The following is a 15,070-nucleotide window of genomic DNA, read 5'->3' as shown; positions in this document are numbered from 1 at the left end:
AGTTTCTCAAATCCTGATGCCCTGTCAATTGTTCTGCCATGTCTCTCATGTTCATACAGTGTCAGTTTGTTGGCGATCATCACGTTTGTCAGTTCTGCATCAAGAAATGATGCCTCAACTCCAATGGCAATTTTTGTTGCTTGATTAGAAATAAGTTGATTTGCTATGAAATACTGTACAGTGCAGCTCACCGTAGTCACTAACTGCTGTGCAGCTGGTGCGGAACAAGCCCTATGATAGCAGATTCAGGATTTGTTTTCAGTTATAGTTTTTCTAGTATTAGCATATAATAAAGCTACACCTTTCTGAATATTTAAGAATATTGCTGATGCCAGTGGAAAACCACCATGTGACAAACAGTTGCAATTGTTAATGTATGGTTAAAAAAAAATGAGTGCTGTTGAGAACCTGACTACAGTGGAGGTCAATTATAACCTTCACCTGAGTACAGGTACTTGCAAAGCTGTAATTGTTGTAGAAGTACTTAAGGAAATAGCTAATGTAACTGTATTTTGGTCTTGCTTTGCATTGTGATGCAAATAGAAGATTGTCAAATCACCTAATTGAAAGAAAAAGCGATGGGGCAGGATGTTTGCCTTTGTGTTTTGTTCTTCTTTCACTTACCTGCTATCTAAATATAATGTAAGATCATTTTTCTGCTGGTAGATAAATCTAGTGGGTTATTTAAAAGACACAAATTATCTGTAATTTTTGTTTGAAAAGACACCTTATATGAGGTAGAAGCAAAAGCTGGTTTTAACCATATGTTCTTAGCAGTCTATAAAGAACAGTGTAAAAAAATGTAGCAATAACGTTCCAAGAATATTCTTCTGGCCTCAAGCAACTTTTGATCTTGAGTTTTCATGAGCAAGAGATTTTCTGTGGATTCTTAGCTGAATTAGTTTAGTTGTATTTTGAAACTGATGTCAACTTCTAACATGGCTCCTGCACTAAGGAATTCAGTGGTCAGCATTTTTTGTTAAGAACCACTATTTCCTGTGTTTTGAGGCCATCTCTGCTCTGTCTGCTTGAAATCCTGTACCCTCAAGATATAGGAGAAATAGCTTGCTTTTTCCCCTTTTCTTGTCACTTTAAGACTTTGCCTGTGCACTTTTATCATCATTTTTCCTGTCGTCCCCCAGTCAGGTATCTCTATTTCAGCCTTCAAAACAGTAGTAGATACTCATTCTTTATACAAAACTATTCTATTCCTTTGGTCTTTCCCTGAACCTTATAGTCCTTCTCTTTGAAGTGATGTTTCTACTAACTGGGCTGGGGGAGCAGCAGTTGTAATAGTGTGACTGAGACAAAACACTGTGGCAAGTAAGCACTTTATATGTAATGACATAATTACTTTTTTTTTTCCCCCTCCATTGACTTCCTTAGATATTCTTAACTTTCTTTTTGCTTTTGTTTTACCCTGGTTGCACGTGGAGCTGATATTTTCATGGATCTGACTATAATAACAAAATCATCCTCAAATGAATCACAACCCATCATTTTTTTAATGCATCTGTGGGATTATTTTCCATGTAGGTAGATGCAAAATGAAGTATATGGGAGCTAAAGTTCTATCTTATTTCTTTGAGGCTGCAGGATAATAGAAATAGCTGCTTTAGTTGAATTTGCTATGCTAGAGTTAGTATGAACTTATGATCTTAAGCCAGTTGCTTATTATTCTTGTGTTATATATTTAGGATGAATGTGCTTAGAAGTTGTTGAGAAGACTTTGTGCTTCCAGTATAAACAGTCTTTCTCAAATTAATCACATTAAAATATTGACAAGTGACTTGATAAAATTCCTTTCTTTATGCATTTGCACCAAGGGAATAGTAAAGAATGTTACCCAGAATCCATAAGTTTCTTGGGCAAGGAGAGTAAAAGCTGCTTGCATCTATATGTTAATGTAGTATCTATTTCTTGTATTTAATTCATCAGTTAACAAATAGAGTGTTTCTAGGATTATGATATTACTTCTGTAAAGTCACATTCATGCTGAGGATAATTTCTGCGGCATTTGCTCATTGCTTTGTAACTTGGATGGTGTTGGAGATGTATAATCTTGTTTTAATTAAAAAAAATATATCAGCCTTGTCCCATCAACTGTGCTTTCCATTTTCACTTGATTCTCACTTCCACAGTCTTTCATTTTTTTGATAGCTAGTGTTTGGTCTGAGCAACTGAGAACAGAGTTAGCCTGAGTTTGTGTTATTTTTGTCCGTTCTGTGTGGCCTGTTGAACATGATGCTGTAAATAAGAGCTGCTTCATTCTTTTAGCAGTGTGATCAAAAGCATCTCGACAGTGGTGCTGGTAAGTTTTGCCGTCTTCATAATTGAAAAGTTCCTCTTGTTTGTTTTGAGGAACTTTAATGCAGAAAACAAGATACCATAACATTAGCAAACAATGAAAACAGCTCTGCTGGACTCAGAAATCTTTTATTCTTATTTTTCAAGTACTAAAGTGTTTGCGAAAATAATACACCAGTATGAACATAACAACTTAGAAAGTATAAATGTGTGCCAAACTAAGTTGGATCTCCTTCAACCAGTATAGCACTCAAAAACAACCTGGTACATAGAAAATGTTTTATTCAGGAACATCCTCTGCTGGAACAACTTCCAAAAGCATCTGAAGGTGCATAGTGATGGGCTCTGAGAAAAAAAGTCATTGTTAGAGGCTTTATGAGAGAACAGTATTTCTATTGAGACTTATATTATTTTTCTAGGTGAGAAAAATATCCTTGTGAGTAGTCGTCTTCTCTGTGTTGATATCTCAAACTTAAAAAATAAGGGGTGGAGAGTAAAAACAATCTTAAGATTCAAGCTGCAACATGCCAGGGTTTCTAAACTTGCTTTTAGCAGAGTACAATGCTGCTAATTGGACAATTATATATTTAATAATCCCAGGGGGCACGAGAAACAGATGATGGATCTATTTCATGTCTGTAGAACTAGTAATACTGTTTTCTTCAGCTGACTCCACTTTCCCTTTTAGAAATATCTGTGTATCCTGTTTTCCCTGAGATAATTGCCAAGAGTTTCTCTTGAGACTCTGCAAAACCGTTTTATAAATGGTCACACTGGGTTCTTGCAGCTTTCATTTACTCAGAAGCACTGTGGTTATTTTTGGTGTTAATGCTGTTAACATTTTCTTTAGTAAGTATAGTAAAATCGATGACCTGAGCTAAAAGCACAGTATTTTGTGGCATAAGAATGTATGTCTGCTAATCTTCAGTTGATGGCTGAAGTAATGTTTTGAAATACGGGCAATCGGAAAAAACCTAACTTACAGATAAAATAATTCTATTCATCTTAAAAGTCCGTTTCTCTGTGCTACAGCAGTGATGTAGTGCTTTTTTGTGAACTAAATTTTGTTTTTCCTGAAGTCGGACACTTTTTTTTTTTTTTCCCCTAAGGAAGGAGTAAAGTACAATCTTTAGTAAAGCTCGCTATATGCCCTCTGGGAAATTGCCTCCCTCCACACCCTGCTCATGGGATTTAGATGGGATGGAGCATATAATGAGCTTCATTATGGTAATTAATCTAAAGCTTAGCAATGTTCTGTTGAATCTGGAGCTGGCTGTGTAAGATATACTTACTTGATATTTTTTGGGGCCAGTTGAATTTAAAATGAACAAAAAGTACATAAACTATAAGTCCACTAAGTATAAATAAAACACAGTACAAATAGGCCAGTTCAGGTGTGCTGATGATTGGTGCCAACACCAGTAAAATGGAGACTAATGTCACTAAGACTGGAATGATGATGGGTATCTGCAAGATACAATGCACACAATTAGTTGGTCATTCTTTTCCTGTTCTTACAGAAGTTTCATACATGAAAGGATATTTTCAGTGCTTTACACAGTTTTTCCTTTTAAAATTTCTGGAATTGGATGGGGCAATTGAAAGAGTAGCAGGAATATGGATAGGGAAGAACTGTTCTGCTAAATCAGTGAGCAAGACCTTTTTGTCTATACTACAAATTGCGTGTAAAAATTTGCATTTTAATGATGTGGGACCTGACTACAGTGTAGTGAATCTGGGTGTTATTTTGGGTGCTCTGTCAGTGGCAGTCTGCTGACTGCAATGTCACATCCCTGAAAATCTGGCTTGTGCCCATGGTCTGTGCAAGTAAAAATAAACCTTGTGTGATCTTCTCCCAGTCCTTGTGAGCTCTGTCCTAGTGCAAAATTGGAACAAAGAGGAAAAACTGCAAATAAATGGCTAGATTTCAGGTGAGGGGGGGCAGGGAAAAAGGAGTTGTCTGCCTGAGGATGGTGTTTAAATATCCAAATAGTTAGGATGAGTTCCTGTTTCGGTGTTTATGGGAGTGGAGGAAAAACTGTCCCGAATGCTGAACTTACCCTGATTGGTCTCTTGAGTTCCTTTCTGGTAAACCTCATAACAATGAGTGCAAATACGGTTAAACCATAAAATATCCAGACTGCGAAACTAAAATAATTTATGAGTGTGTCAATGTCACCAGGGATAATATAAATAATAGCAACGGCCCCCTAAAAATGAAAACAAAAATCAGTATGGTCTGTTATAAAAGACGGGTGAATGTTACGTGTGTCTCAGGATGGGCATCTGGTCACAGTGTCCCAGAGGGCAACCTGGGAATGCTTTTTCTGAAACGTTTGTAAGTGTATTGCAGGACCATTAAAGGGGGTGTCCACATCCTGCCAACATGCGTTTATTTTTGTGCGCAATCTTAATTCCAATTTAAGTCAAAAGACTTAAAATATGTATGTGTTAATCTGGTTTGTTGTTGATGTAGTATCTTGGAGAAAGTGAAGATACTAAATGTATTTTTAGATTATTAAAGTTATTGGGAGTTGACAGAGCAATTGAATTTTGAATTGATTATGTTTTGCCTTGAAGATAAATAGGTAAAATATATAAATATAATAAGATTCTAGATCTGTTTTTAAATGGATTTACTGAATGGATTTTTTTTTTTTATGAGATGTAAATGCATTCTCACAGGGAGGAAGCAGTGTAGTGAAAGCTTGCTTCCAGGCATCCTGTGAAATAAAGGATTTACCTAAGGCTTATCAGTAATTTAATTTTTTAAATTCATTTAATTTTTTTAATTTGTTTTCATGCTGTGGATCCTTAAAAACATTTTTATTTTAAAATCCAGTTCTGGAATGAAACTGTTCACAGGGAGAAGTTGGGGGGTTTTTATGTAGTCTTTTTTTCCTAGTATGTATGTAGCAATTTTCTTGTCTCGATAGTCAACGATATGTGTCAAGACTGCTGGTAAGAAATTGTGAAAGCATGTATTACTGGAGAATTTTTGTTGATAATTTTTGTGTACTTAAAATACTCACATAAAATATGATAGCAGGTGCTGGTGTTAAACGCTTAACGCTAATGTAGGATAGAACCTTTAGCATGTGCCCTTCACGACCTGCAACATAAACAAGTCTGACAAAACAAAAACAAGGCAATCTCATTAGTGTGGCACCTAGATTTAAATTGCATTACTAATTAAAAAAATATTTTCAGGTTTGTTTTATTATGTGGCTACATCTTCATCAGTATTTCCTTTGATACGTAGTGGGATTTAAGGAATATTGTACTAGACTGAAATAAGGGAAATAACCAGTATTAAAGCAGTGAATGTGAAAATAATTTCAGAAACATTAGTTTGCACATTGAATTTTAAATTTTTTGGGAAAAAAAAAAGCTGCTGTGTCCCTTTTAATTAAATATTCTCTTTTTAATTTGCTTCATATCAAAAAGCTACGTTGCCAACTTTCTGTCAAAAAAATCGGTCTTTACAGCCCTATCATATTCAGATGGAGCTGAAATTTTAAATATTTTCAATAGTGAATGGAAGCATTGAGCAACGGATAGAAAAGAATTGCTTATCTTTCCAGTTCTTATATTTGTCATTACTGTGTAGTCACGTTCTTTCTGGTAATTTTAACTGTTTAATTCTTAGCTTTAAAGTTGATGAGAGGTGGAAAAAAACTATTGTGCTATCCCTGCTTTGAATTAAGAATGAGACATTATTTTCTAATTTTTCAAGTTTGCATAGCCACTGCTTCTTTTTGAAAATAAAACATTATAGTTAAATTTGCAGGTACTTTTTAATTACATTTTGTACATTTGGATCAGAAGAACGTCTATATGTGTGTCAATACATAAATGTGTATATATAATTTTTTCTATCCTTTAATTTTTTTAAAAAGATAGTTAGAATGGGAGCTTACCTGCCTGCAGTAAAACAGGTCCCATTGGCAGATCCAATTGTAGAAAAGGCCACAAATAGAGGAACTATCCAGGAGGCTGGATAAAGGATTCTATCTCCAAATGTCTGGGATAGGGGATTAAAATGAATAATTTTTGTCACTTTGGCTACCATTTGGTATATTTGGTAATGTTAGAGCCTCTTTGAAAGTACAGTGAATGGGTATCTAAGGTATGTTACCAATAAAAACATATGTTGTATATTTTGCATACTTTTTAAAAGAATGTTTTACCAAATGAAGGGTCGGATTAATTAATGAACTACTCTATAAAGAGTGGAATATCGTTTTCATGGTGTTTGCGATGCAGCATCTGTAGGAAACATTGGGAGACAGATGTAAAAAATACACAAAAATTAAGTTCTATTAAAGACCTGTGGTTTAGGGACGCATCTGCAAAACAAAAAGCGAGATAACGTTGCAGCAGAGCGCCCCGCGTTCCCCAGCTGCTCTCAGCCTGCGCACAAGGAGCAACAACCACAGTGACGGCACCGCAACCTGCGCCACGGGGTGAGAGTCAAGGACACGCTACGGTCGTTCAGTGCCCTTCAGATGTCACCTGTACCGCGGTACGTCAGCTGTTACTGCAGGGCGGATTGGATCTAATGTAGGTATGTTGATGTACTGTAAATAAATCTGAATTAAAACTTTTTTGACAGGCAGGTTTTGGATTTTTAGTTGGGAGAGTGGTTACCTTTTTTCAGCAAATGCACAAGCAGAATATCAGTGGTATTTCTTTGTCCAGTAGCAGGACACTCATCAGTGCTAAGCACAATGTCTGCTTAGAGACGTGCAGGCCTCTTTACACAGCGCTCTCCTCTTGCCACGCTGCCTTTCTGCCGCGCAGTGGCAGTTCGCAGATTTTGATGTGAATTTGGTCTGATGAGTTGAGTGCCAGCTGATGGGTGCTGTGCACAGATTGTAAGTTTAGGGGCACGTTGAAGAGAACTGGTTCTTAGGATATAACATGATATACATTGCTCTACCTCTTAATGCAAGCAAGATGCTGAAAATGCACCAAAGTTCTACATTTTAGAAGATTTTATTTTTTAACATTCTTAAGTATTTTGCTGTGAGTGTACTTCCTCACTGTGCTACACTGTGTTTTGCATCCATGTCATGTACAGTTTGTTTTCCCCAAAAACTAACATTAGGACACATTCTGCATGACCTCTCAACAGTTGTTTCAGAGGCACGTGTCCCACGGAAAACTTACTGAGTGGAACTGAAGGGGCAGGTGTGTTTGGTAAGATTTTTAGAAATTTATACGATCTTTAATTTTGCCTGTACTAGTATGTCTTATAATAATGTAGAAAGGATCTTCCTTAGCTTTGTGAAGCAAAAAAGCAAGAATAAGGAGGAAGTGAATTATGGACTATTTGCTGTTATCTCCAGAACAAGCAGCTTTGATCTACTGCTATTTTGCTTGTGCTTATTTCTTAGAAATACTGGAAACACTGAAAAGGGCAAAGTGGCAGTCACATGTTATTTTTCCTTCCGTCTTTTCAGTACCTATGGAAAACACTCTGAGCTGCAGAGTTTACAAAATGTTAGCTGAAGAATACATTACTCTCATTTCCACTTTTTTTCCTTGGGGTATGACAGAACTATTGTTTAAATTAAGCATTACTGAAATAAATTTTAGATTATGGGGGGAAAGGTGACACTGGCAGCTTAGACAGAAATTAATTGTATCTTAAGAAAATTTACAGCTGCTTTTTTGGTCCTGTTACTGCTGAAGATATTTTAATGCACACAGCCTTCTCCAGATGCTCTATTACAAAATAAAGTGGCTTACCACAGCAACTGCCTGGGACTGCAGGAGTTCTGTTGAAGTCATTACGGTGAAATACGAAATGTTTATCAGAACATAACAAACTGTAACCAAGGGGATTCCAATAATTATAGAGAGCGGTAGGTTTCTGAAGAATGCAAAAGTAAGACTCTGTCAGCATTGCCATATCACTCAGAGAGCTGTCATAGTAAACTGTGGTCTCTTACTTTTCCCCATATGATCTTTAGGTGTATTTACATTTTTTTATTGTCTAACCATGGAAAACAGGATTTTAAAAAGGAAAACTACAAACTTACGCAAAGTTAAGTAAAAGAGGTTAATTATCTTTGTCAGTGCTCAAACCTTGAATAACCATTGTTTTTAAAAACAAACCAAAATATATGCCTGCTTGTACAAAAATATCAAGTGTTTGATTTTTGTCATTAGAAACACTGCTTTCCTACATAGTTTTTACCTGTAAGGATTTTTAAGTTCTTCTGTGATGTAATTGAGTTGATTCCTGAAAGGAGAAAAAACTATCATACAATGTTATTAGCAGTCATGTGTTGAAATACTAATATATTATGGAGTCAAGTGTTATTTCTTGTGTTATTGTTTTTTACCTTTTCAGTTAAAAAATGGTACAACCAATCTTTAAGTGGTAAAACTGCAGGACAAAAAAACTATGAGCAGCTTATCCAAATGTCAGCCTCTTGATTCACCACCTTTTCCTCCATTATCAGGTCCTCCTCACAGTTTTAGAAGATCCGAGATTTTGAAATGAGATTGTCTTAGTTCTTGGATAAAAATATCCCGGGATAACAAAATGAAAATTTGGCAGACATTTATCTCAAATTTACAGGATTGCCTTTGAACTTCAAGCTTTGCAGTATCTGAGTCTTTTCAAAGAAAGGCACAAATGTGCTTGTTGCAGGGACTAGAGCAAGTCTGCTAATGTTTCACAGTTGCTCTGTAAGTCATATTGTCTAGAAAACTAGTGAAAACCTTCTAAAGTATTCCGCTTATCGGAACTATAATTTTTGCTAGAGCACGTAGATCAGATTGAAACAAGATTGGTTGGTTGGTTGGTGTTTTGCTCATCCACTTCTGAAAATGTGAGGAGGAGTTTAGTATTTACAGTTCAACAAGCTGATTTTCAAACATCGGTGCCTGGTGGTTACATATTGAAATAGTTATTTAGGCACCAGCTTCCCTGCTGCCATAGAAATTCTAGGTGAGCGTCTGAATTGCAGACTTGCATGCCTGAGGTGAGACACTCAAGCTTGGAAATAGAACCTGAAAGAGTAACACATTTAAAAATAAATTCAGTTTTAAGCATCTAAATGGAACTTGCTGTGTTGTAAATTAAGATTTATATTCTTAATTCCTTCCGAAATATGACTCTACATGCAAACTTCTAGAGTTTGAACATTGAAGAATAGCATTAATGGATCAGACTTTGATATCAAATTTGTGCCAACAGAGCTGTAGACCAACTGATATTCCCTCTAGTTTCAGGAAATGAAACATGTAAATTCCTTAGTGGAATGTGGCAGAGATTAAGGTAAATATTCCTGCCAGTAACTAAGTTTATTCTTAGGAAAATAATTCTGGAAAGCACTCTTCTGAGTGTTAAATATAAATGTTGTATGTGGAACATAAATGTAAATCTAAATCTGTCCATATTAGTGATTAGTAAAGATACTTTACCATCCATCGTATGCCCAGAGTCCGTTATAAAATGCCAAAACGATAGAACTAATAGAAATTTTACTGTCTTTGAAAGAATCTTCAAAGTTTTCAGTTTTTCCTGCAAACAAGATGTAGATCACTGATCAGTGTTGCAATTAATTCCTTTAATCCCCATCAGATGAAGAAACATTTGAACATCTGTTTCATGTTTTGAAACATCTGTTAAAATCAGTTAATACCAGTTTTTATTAATTGTTCTGTAGTGTTGTATTTCCCACCCACCCCTCAGTGGAAAATTTTATAGTTGACATAGCAGAAGCTAAAGTAATTTTTGCAAGTAAAGTATTTCTAATTACCTTGTGCAAGGAGAACAATTCCACTTACAATAATGATTATGACAATGATCATTTTAGCAGCCGTGAGAAGATTCTGGAGATAGCTTGCCAGCTTCACACTCAGTGAATTCACTATTGTAATTATAACTAAAGGAAAGAAATCTATTAATTTCTGTATTGAGTTTTTCAGAATTGAAGAAAAGTTGCCTCTTAAAGCCTCTTTCCCCCCGCCCTTACTGTACTGCTTTTTCCTCCCACTGTTTGTCCATATTATTGATACAGGTTTTTAAAAACACTAGATAACTTTTAAAATAGTGAGGAAAAACAGTTTTCCGAATTAGATTTTTATAGTACCTTTAATAAAAAAAAAATATTGAAGTTGCACAGCATTCCGATAAATACAGAAAAAACATCTCCACACTTAATTTTTCTTCGTTTTCTGCTAGAGATAAGCATTCATTACACAGCTGTATCTGTCTTAATAAAGAATGAAAGAAACTTAGACTAGGAACAAACCATTTTTAAACCTATCCTTCTTATGTGTTATTGAATTAGTTCTTGTGGGAGGGACTGGCTGTCCCATCTTCCAAAGTTTACTGTTGCTTTCAGTGTAGGGTCACTGGTGTCTTAATGACAATTCACCTACTGAAGTTGTAGTGGGCGGAAATGCACTCACTGATGGGGCTGAATGGAAATCACTTTGCAATTAGGGATCTCGCCTCTTTCTTTAAAAAGGCCGAATCTTACCAATGGCAGCTGCTGCCAGGCACTTGATGACAACTTGGGGTGGATCGCAACCTGGATAAAAAGGAGCCGACGCATATTCCGCAAAGCTGAGACAAATGATGGCAAACGAACTGGGTTTTGTGACGATTAAGCTTGTCCAAGAGAACAAAAATGCTGGAATTGGGCCAAATGCTTCCATAAGGTAAGGGTATTCTCCCCCGGATTTTGTGATCATTGTGCCAAGCTCAGCAAAACAAAGTGCACCTGAATAACAAGAAGAGCATTTATTATTGTTTTAGTTTATAGACTTCTTTAGCTATCAGTGACTAGAACAGATTGTCACTTTTTAATAGGTAGAATAGTTAAGGAAATAAGTATATGCAATGCATCATTAGTCTTATGTTTCTGTACGTTTTACTGTATATGCAAAATTATATTTTGTTTACTTGTGAGCAATTGGAAAAAATATAATGAAACTATGAAGTTACAGTCCAGAATTAACTACAATTGGTGTTTCAGACTTCAGAAATATAGTACAGACATGCTGGTTTCATATTGGATTTCTCGTTACGAAACCAACACTGTAAGAAGCATCCAGGTGACAACTGCAGTGGCTGACCTGCCTTTTGGAAACCTGAGTAAAAAAAATGGACTTGCTGCACAATTTTGAGGTAAAACATCTACTAAGCTCAGCTTTAAAGTACAGTGGCATTTCTGGATTTATTGCTGTAGCTGGCAACTTGCTTAAAACATTGTTTGCGTATGCTGTGTATCTGACTCAAGGCCCAAGGAATTCTGGTTTTGTTTACTTCATGAAATATTTTGAGGTGCTTAGTGCTAAATTTTCAGGTGATAGAATGTTAGATTTATACAATTACACAAGCAGAAAAATAGTATCATTACCAACCTCACTACCAGTAAATTTCACATTTTGTCTGTGATTTAAGTAGAAAAGTATTCTCTTTATTGCAGTTAGTGGATGAATAAGCAAAACTAAAACTTGCTTTCAAAATGAACTGAAAATGTGCTTTACGATTTCAAAATTTTATCTTTTATAACCAGCACATATTTAAAATTTTTGCCTGAGCACTGCTACACTTACCAGGATATGATAGATTTCGGTCTAGGTGCTATTAGCTAATTTGTGAAATAAGAGTATTATGCAGAAGCAGTAGATAAAAAGATTGAAGCGAAGATTCATATTGTTTGTTGTCTCATTTACCTAATGTTGCAAGCACTCCACAGGCTGCCCAGATGGTTAAACAAGGACCCACAGCTCCAGCATTGGCAAGAACTGATTTTGGAGAAACAAAGATACCTGAGCCAATGATTGTACCGACAATCATACAGATTCCACTGATGAGGCCTACCTGGAAATCAAAGGAGACATTGTGGTAAAGCAATTTCTGATAATTCAATAATTACTTACTGGTTTAATACAATGACAGTAATTATCATTACCGATTTTATTTTTTCGGCTTTCAACATGTAGCTTTTACTAAGTAATACATAAAACTATGTGAAGTTTCTCTTTCCAAGATGCGTACCCACCCTGCGGCATGCTCCTGCTCTTTCAAAAAGTACAATTATTTGGACTTTGCCTCTCAAATCTAACCTTGTACAGGTGAACATCCCCTTTCCACTCTTTGTTTAAACTCTGAAATTCATTTATGAGCACTTGAGGAATGCTGAATTTTCTAAGCTTCAAAAATTTGCTTTCTTGGATGGAGTTGTGTTTTGTTTTGTTTCTTTTAGCAGTTGTTTTCCTCTCCTAGTTTCAGGTACTTTTGCACAGGAGTTATCTTGATAGTGCTAGGCGGCAAAGAGATAGTAGTTTCATGTAACACATAGGTCATTACAAAGTCAGAAAAACACTAAAACTTGAGGCATCTGCTGAAAAAAATGTGGCATGGGCTACTTACTTTTTCTTGTTAGTTATGGCTAGTCTAATAACATCAATTTTTTGCCACTCTTTGCACCACACTGAAACCACACAGAGAATCTTTTTCCAGGCTGTGTAAAGAGGAGTTCCACTCCCTCCTGAGCGACTTGTCAGAGAGCCAGTGGCACACCTGTTTTCTAAACAGCTGTTATTTTCTGGAGGAGACAAATTTCCACTTGTCTTTCTGTACTGGTGACTATTTTATGGCCAAAAACGCTAACAAACTTCCCGAAGCAACGAGCTGAACAACCCACTTCAGCTTCTGAGAAGTGCATGTGGAAAGAAACAAAGTTTATCAAGTGTCTCACTTAATCAACTTCGAAGTTATCAGATAATTCAAGAACATAAATACATATTCTTACTTAGTAATCGTGTTTATATCAGAGCTATTTAACTAGGAATTAGCAGTTTCCTAAAACATAAACGAGCCACACTGTCAAGATATTAGTACATGGGTGCTAAACCGGGGTGCGGTTGCAGTTGTACGATGTGTGTGCACAGATACCCTGCTCTGCCAGCCCCTCGGTCGCACACAGACTGACTGGGGGGAAGGAAAAGTTTTGCCTGTTTTTGTAGGTTCGTTGTTTGGGGTTCATCACTCTGAATGGACTGGCCATCCTCTTGTCCGTTGTCCTCTCCTTTTCTTTTCCTCAAGCTTTCTTCACCCATTTGGTTTACTTGTTGAAATCTCTAAGGAAGTAAAAACAAGTATCAGTCCAGCGTATTGTTTGCTTGAGTTTCGCCAATATATATAGGTACAAAATATTGTAGTTGAATATCACCAGAAACTATACACACACACACAAACACACTGGCTCACAGGCAGAGGAATTCCATCTCCTTACCTACCTGGAGATTAAACTGGGGAGGGGTTAAGTCTACTTCATCTCATCCGGCCTATTTACTCTGTATTTTCTTCATACCCACCTGGCAGCGAATGTCCTTGTATCTCAGGTTACATCCGGAGAGGATGTTCTTACTGGAACGGTCTGGGGTTTGTGGCTCGTCCCTCCTTTGAATTCCTCCAGAGGTCCAGACAGATTTAATCTTTCTCCCAAGAGCTGGTCTGTTTTCTTATCTAGGAGACCTTCTTTTTGATCTTCTATAATTAGGTCTTGCCTCAGTTCCTTGGGAGATGCAGGTTTCTGCTAAACCAAGAGTTGTCTCCGGTAATTGTCTAATTAGCAGCTCTTTGCCTCAAGGAGAGTCACCGATCGGTGTTGACTAAGGGTGAATGTCGTCTACTGAAGGTTTTGTTCTGTTTAGAATTAGAATGTAAACAGTTTGTTTTCAAATTGAAATGTAGACTCGTGATATTTTTGTGAGGATTTTGCTTGTTTCCCATAGTATTGGAAGAAAATCCAACCTGAGATAGTGACGGAAATTGCCCAGGTCAGGTCTTGATTATAAAAAGCCGGTTCAGTCAAAAGTCTCCTTTCCTCAGACCCTACAGCCATAATTACTGGTATCTGAATGTTGAAGATCATTTTGCAGTTCTACAGACAGTAATTCAGCAATGCACCATGTTTAATCAACTTTAGGTAGTATCCAGTAATTCTTACTACAAAAATTGCAGCATTTCACATTTACAGAAGAGCTACCTCAGTATTGCTGATCTTCAAAAATACTTGGGCTATAAAGACATCTGGTTTATGTTTCAAACTAAAGATTTTTAAAAGAAATCATCATGAATCCAACTTTTAAGATTAAACCTACAATAAAAAATTGCCCACGTAAGGAATGCAGCAGGGCTTGGGTCACTGAATCTTATTACAGCTTTGTGCCCAACTTCTCTCTTTAAAGTCTTGTATTCAGAATGTTTTAATCATCGTATTTTAAAAATTCATACTTTCACTTACCTTATTTATTTATAATTGTTTGGTGTTAATCAGGCTCCAGGAATCTCTGTATCGTATATTTCTTTATTTCTCCCATTAGATTTACCAGGCAGTTAGACAGCAAGACATGTCCATGTCTGAAACGAGAATACGCAGAAGCAGCAGCAGCTTAAGTACAGAGGTTATAAAAGGTAATCATTAAACCCATTCTCAGCCAAGAAGCTTTGAGATAGGAACCACAGGTAAACCAATAGTCCAATTAGTTTATCTTTAAAAAAAAAAAAAGTCTTTGTTCCATTTTTGAGAATGTTTGTCCAGTACCTAAGTAGCATATTACATAGTGAGAGTGAACTTTTGAAGAGTCTACTTTGATTTTATATCAAGCAATTTCTAATCTAGAAATCCTTTGGAAAGATAACCTTGAAGTAATTGTTGCATTATGGGTGCATTAAAAACATCTGCACAGATGTCAGCTGCGTGCTGTAAAAATAGTCGGTTTT

The 15,070-nt window shown here is 36.3% G+C and overlaps 1 protein-coding gene across 1 annotated transcript; it reads right to left on the bottom strand.

Annotated features, from left to right (window-relative positions):
* Nucleotides 1-2,587: 2,587 nt before the first annotated feature.
* Nucleotides 2,588-13,401, bottom strand: SLC7A9 (solute carrier family 7 member 9). Its single transcript, XM_065641092.1, has 12 exons — nucleotides 13,297-13,401; nucleotides 12,013-12,160; nucleotides 10,812-11,054; nucleotides 10,086-10,211; nucleotides 9,748-9,847; nucleotides 8,513-8,557; nucleotides 8,062-8,185; nucleotides 6,228-6,331; nucleotides 5,340-5,436; nucleotides 4,368-4,517; nucleotides 3,600-3,774; nucleotides 2,588-2,652 (listed from the first exon to the last, which is right to left on the bottom strand). The coding sequence occupies exons 1-12, from the start codon at nucleotides 13,399-13,401 to the stop codon at nucleotides 2,588-2,590; spliced, it is 1,482 nt and encodes a 493-aa protein (XP_065497164.1).
* Nucleotides 13,402-15,070: the final 1,669 nt, after the last annotated feature.

Source organism: Caloenas nicobarica, chromosome 9 (genome assembly GCF_036013445.1).
Source record: "Caloenas nicobarica isolate bCalNic1 chromosome 9, bCalNic1.hap1, whole genome shotgun sequence".
Lineage (NCBI taxonomy): Eukaryota > Metazoa > Chordata > Aves > Columbiformes > Columbidae > Caloenas > Caloenas nicobarica.
This window is presented reverse-complemented; position numbering and strand designations above follow the sequence as displayed.